Source organism: Glycine soja, unplaced genomic scaffold (genome assembly GCF_004193775.1).
Source record: "Glycine soja cultivar W05 unplaced genomic scaffold, ASM419377v2 tig00025854_1_pilon, whole genome shotgun sequence".
NCBI lineage: Eukaryota > Viridiplantae > Streptophyta > Magnoliopsida > Fabales > Fabaceae > Glycine > Glycine soja.
Genome location: NW_021143798.1, coordinates 5,615 through 11,100, shown reverse-complemented (window position 1 = coordinate 11,100; position 5,486 = coordinate 5,615). Strand labels below are relative to the sequence as shown.

Here is a 5,486-nt window from a genome sequence, read left to right as displayed (position 1 = left end):
AATGGACTCGGGAAGGTTCCAAGTTAGTATACCAGGTAACAACTACCCCAGTAAGACTTTCTTGGAAGGAATGTATCAACAATTCCTCATCTTTTGTGTATGCCCCCATCTTACGACAATACATCTTTAGATGGTTCTTGGGGCAAGTAATCCCCTTGTACTTGTCAAAGTCCAGCACCTTGAACTTGGGAGGGGTGATGATATTGGGTACTAGGAACAACTCTTCTAGGTTAGCAAAGGCATAATCTTCACCTCCTTCAATGGCCCTGAGCTTTCCTCTAGATGATCCAGCTTTCCCATTTCTACCATAGCATGAGGGTTTTTACTTGTCGTGGAATGAAAGAGGTGTAGTTGTGGGTGATACTGAGGGCCCTCCAAAGGGTTTTGTAGGGGTATGCCACCAACTGCTTGCCCTTCAGTGGCATATCCGAGGCAAGGCTCGAAGTCGGCTAGATTGTGGTGGGGAATTTCATGTGTCTCCCCCACGGTTTAAGAGACATGTGCATGATCAGTTTGGGGTTGTTGGCTCTCAATGGGTATAGGAGTGGAGTTATTGACATCCTCATTGGGAGTGTATGCCACATTGGGTGGTGTATAGTTGGGAGGCAGGCCATATGGCGGGAAGGCGTGTTTGTTTTGATTTTGCACATCATGGGGGCCGTCCCTACTTCCCAAATCTTTGCCTACCATGTCTAAGGTTGGATGATTCATTTGGTTGAGGCCATATGGGGGCATCGGGTTCACCTTAGCAACAGTGCTGGTAGCGGCAATTGTAACCGCATTGGCTTCCATTATGTTCTTCATGCTCATCATGGCCTCCATCATTGTGGCCATTTTTTTCTTTCATGGCCTCCATGTAGGCCTTCACCTTCTCTTGCACCTCTTCTGCTTTACCCATTACTCTAGCTCTAGCACAGGTTCGGTAAGGGCGCCGTAAAGTGGGTTCTTTTCCTTTTTTATAACAATGATTAAGTTCTCTCTCTTTTTTTATTTTATTTTTCAAGGAAAGAATGTAATGAGCAATGCAACCAATGAAAAGCATGGATGTATGCGAATGATGCATAGTTGAAGTATTGCGAATTTTTACATGGGGTTGAATCAATTTAGATTTTCAACACGGGCTTAAATTTTTACATGTAGTCCCTGACTTAAATTTTAATTCATAATAGTCCCTAACTTTACCTCCGTTATGCAAATAAGTCTCTGCTATTAAAATCTAATTTCCTCCGTTAGTCAAATGTCTATTTGGCAAACGTAAGCATCCAATGTGGCAGGTTTGAGTCCAAGTCAGCAATATTATGTGGCAAGGAAAGGACTGAATTGAAAAATTAGGTTAAAAAGAAATCAAAAATGAAGTAAACCCATTTTCCCTTTCACTGTCTTACTGCTTGTAGGGTTTTTTAACTGTTTGCGGTTTGCTCTTCCCTCCCCTGCATTCTCGTGATTGAGGGTTCGCGCTTTTTGTCAGGTTGGTGGTTTCATTCAATTCGTTTGCATTGTTTTGGTGGTTTGATTTGGGGTTTTATATGTTCGAGGGGTTTCATCTGCATTGTCTTCGCGCTTCGTAGGGAGGTTTATGATCCTTTATTATTTTTGTTTATGATGCTCTATTTTTATAGATGACAATGTTTTTGTTTCTGATTGTGTCTTCGCGCTTTTTGACAATGTCAATGTCTTCACGCTTTTTGAGGTAGGTTTTTTTTCCTAATATATGACAATGTTTGCGGTTTCTGATTGTGTAGAATGAATGACAATATAACTTTAGTATTGCACCATGGAGGAAGATTCACTCCACGTGCCAGTGATGGAAAGGTTGAATATATAGGCAGAGAATTTGACGTTTGGGAGGATATATCTGCAGATTGCCTGAATGCATTTATCTTATATGATCTGGTGAAAGCTTGTAAGAAGTATAGTAATATAGGAGAATGTTTTTGGTTGATTGATAAGGACTTAGATTTTAATCATGGGTTAAGGAGTTGTACAACTGATGGAGATATATTACACTTAGTTAGGGATGCTTTTGAAAATGAGAATGAGATAAATGTTTATTTTCATCGTGAAGTAGATCCAATTTTAGAAGAAGTCCCACAGATGTTGTACTTGGAATGTGATCCAATTCGAAAAGCTGTTGAGAATGAGGATGATATAGATGATGTACCTGTTGCTGTCCATGAGGAAGGTAAGTTTTAATTCATCTATACTTGGTCCGACATGGTTACCATAATTAATTAATATGATTAATTTTTACTTGATCACCATTGATGCAGATGTTGGTGCTGGAGAGCAGAGAGATGCTGGTGAGCAGATGGATGCTGGTAAGCAGAGGGATGGTGGTGAGCAGAGGGATACTGATGCTGGTGAGCAAAGAGATGGTAGTGAGCAAAGGGATACTGATGCTGGTTAGCAAAGAGATGGTAGTGAGCAAAGGGATGTTGAAGCTGGTGAGGAGAGAGATGCTGGTGGTGAAGAGAGAGATGTTGCTGATAGTGAGGAGGAAAAGGAAGTTGACAGTGATGAGACAGATGCTGAGTGGTTTATAAATTTCTCTTGTATGTTGAATGAAGTTGAAGCTGAAGTTGAGATAGATGGTTATCATTCAGAGGAGCTTAATATCCCCATTAGTAGTGAAGATGAAGATGAGGATGTTGAAGTTTATCCTCAATATAGTCAAAGTAGTGGAGTTGGTGAACAGAAGTTGGAATTAGGGATGGAGTTTGGTACTCTAGATGAATTTAAATCTGCCTTGAGGGAGTATAGCATATTGATGGGCAGGGAGTTCAAGTGGAAGAAGAATGATAAATAGAGGGCTAGAGCAAAATGCAAGAAGGCATTTTGTGATTGGGAAATCTACTGTGCAAAGAATGAAGTTAGAAACTCTTTTCAGATAAAGACATTTAAGCATAACCATAATTGCTGCAGAGAAGTGAACAACAAACAAGCAAATAGACAGTGGGTGGTCAGTAAACTTGAGGGCAAACTCAGATTGCAGCCAACCCTTAAATGTGTTGAAGCTTTGGAATATTTCAAGCAAGAGTTTGGAGTGCACATTGAAGTTACAAAGATGTGGAGAGCCATGAAAGAAGCAAAGCAATTAGTGGAAGGGAATGAGAGGAAACAATATGCCAAAGTATTTGATTATGCACATGAATTGTTGAGGAGCAATCCTGGATCAACAGCTAAGATCAGCACAGTGCCAAGTCCAGAAGGTCCACCACAATTTCAGAGGCTATATATTTGTCTTGCTGGCTGTAAGAAGGGGTTTGTTGCTGGATGTAGACCATTCATAGGTCTAGATGGATGTTTCCTAAAGAGTGCATTTGGAGGAAACTTGCTCTCTGCTGTTGGGCTTGATGGCAATAACCACATATATGTTATTGCTTATGTTGTTGTGGACATTGAGAACAAAAGACAATTGGAAATGGTTTTTAACTTTGTTGCATGAAGATCTTGGGGATTACATACAGAATGGGTGGAATTTCATGTCAGACATGCAAAAGGTATGGCATGGTGTGATTTGCAATTGTTATCATAAGTTAGGTATTTAATTGAAGTTAATGACATAAGTTAGGGACTAGTCCAGAAGTATTTACTACTTTGCTGCAATTTTTCAGGGACTTATTCCAGCTTTACAGGAAGTCATGCCTGGTGCACCTCATAGATTTTGTGTCTTGCATCTTTGGAAAAATTTTACAAAGCAATGGAAAAGCAAGGAACTTAAAGGAATTGTGTGGCAATGTGCAAAATCCACTACTGTTGCTGAGTTTGAAGGCCATATGGCCCATTTGAAGACAATCAACTGCCAGGCTTGGGAGTATTTGAATAAATGGCCCAAACAAGCACGGACAAAAGCTCACTTCAGTACAATACCCAAGGTGTACAATATATGCAACAACACTTGTGAGGTATTCAATTCCAGAATTCTGCAGTATAGATGCAAGCCTATTATCACAATGCTTGAAGAAATTAGAAGTTATATCATGAGAACCATGGCTGCCCACAAGGTTAAACTTTCTGGAAAACCTGGACCATTATGTCTAGTGCAGTATAAAAGACTAGAAAAAGAATTCCATTTTGCTAATCAATGGACTCCCATTTGGTGTGGTGATAACATGGGCCTGAGATATGAGGTCCACATGTGGGGGAATAAGGTTGAGGTCAATTTAGGTGAATGGACATGCACTTGTGGAGTATGGCAACTAACAGGTTGTGTTCTTTATAGTTTTTTTTTCATTCTTAACCTACATGTGTGCTGATTTTACAACTTTGATGTAGGGATGCCATGCCGACATGCCATTGCAACAATAACTCACAAAGGAGGGAAGCCTGAGGACATGTGTCATGAGTGGCTGTCAATAGAAGCTTATAATAAGACATACCAGCATTTTATTGAACCAGTCCAAGGACCACAATATTGGGCCCAGACACAGTATACACACCCTGTTCCACCACATAAAAGGGTCCAAAGAGGAAGGCCAAAGAAAAATAGAAGGAGATCTGTAGATGAGGACAATGTCACAGGACATAAGCTAAAGAGGAAATTGGCTGAGTTTACATGTGGAAGGTGTGGCCAAACCAATCATAACATTAGAAGCTGTAAAAATATTGGAGTTCCTGTTAGGCCAAAGAAATATGTTGCACCATCAACTTCAAATGAGGATGACCACCTATTATCTCAAGATGAACAAGCTTTGAATGAGGCTGAAGAAGCTGCTGCTCATGTTCAACAAGATCCGGTGGAGATTAATTTATCTCAGCCTCATTTGTCACAAGATAGTGACATGGAGTTGATGGTAAATATTTGTCACAACAAAGTAGTTTTATCTCAACCTAATTTGTTGCAGCACTCCATTTTTATATATTACAATTATTCATGTTTGGCATTTGCATGTAGGTCCCTGCAACTATTGTTCCACCAATAGCAAGGAATAAGCTAACCATAACAAGAGCCAAACAAAGGAAGGTTGCTGATAAAGATGATGCAGAAAACTGAAGAAGCATTTTTTGTTGCATTTTGAACGTAGCTGAAGGTTTCTGAAGACCCATTTTTTGTTGCATTTTGAAGGTTGCTGAGTTTGAAGGTTGCTGATGAAGAAAACTGAAAAAGCATTTTTTGTTGCATTTTGATATTAGGATGTATAGTTGTATATTTTGAAAGCTTCACTGACATGTGAAATGATGTAAACATTATGGCCTACTGAACAATTGCTTCTAACTACCATTCTTTGGGATGTCAAATATTATGTGAAATTGATTTAATGTCATGTTTCTTCTCTTTCTTTTATAAATTATACACTGTGTTGGATTTGGAGTTGGAGTAGGACCACCTAGTTTAGTGCTACTTCAATAACTTCAAAAAGTTATATAACAACAAATTATATTTAATAAACTTCTCTTTCTTGTGCCATCACCTAATTCTCTTTCTTTTATTTCAAGTTGTCCCTTCGAAATGATATCATATTTCTTCTCTTTCTTTTATAAATTAT

The 5,486-nt window shown here is 39.2% G+C and overlaps 1 protein-coding gene across 1 annotated transcript; it reads left to right on the top strand.

Annotated features, from left to right (window-relative positions):
- The first annotated feature begins 3,872 nt into the window (after positions 1 to 3,872).
- On the top strand, positions 3,873 to 4,993 carry LOC114404360. The gene is made up of 3 exons (XM_028367348.1): positions 3,873 to 4,206; positions 4,276 to 4,793; positions 4,895 to 4,993. Exons 1-3 carry the CDS (start codon positions 3,954 to 3,956, stop codon positions 4,991 to 4,993), a joined length of 870 nt encoding a protein of 289 aa, XP_028223149.1. The 5' UTR covers positions 3,873 to 3,953.
- The last annotated feature ends 493 nt before the right edge of the window (positions 4,994 to 5,486 follow it).

What these genes read in the sequence shown, in the direction of transcription:
- LOC114404360 (XM_028367348.1), top strand. Translation starts at nt 3,954, where the DNA reads ATGCTTGAAGAAATTAGAAGTTATATCATGAGAACCATGGCTGCCCAC. An exon ending in TGGAGTATGGCAACTAACAG is followed by an intron (nt 4,207 to 4,275) that starts GTTGTGTTCTTT and finishes ACTTTGATGTAG; the next exon opens with GGATGCCATGCCGACATGCC. An exon ending in ATAGTGACATGGAGTTGATG is followed by an intron (nt 4,794 to 4,894) that starts GTAAATATTTGT and finishes ATTTGCATGTAG; the next exon opens with GTCCCTGCAACTATTGTTCC.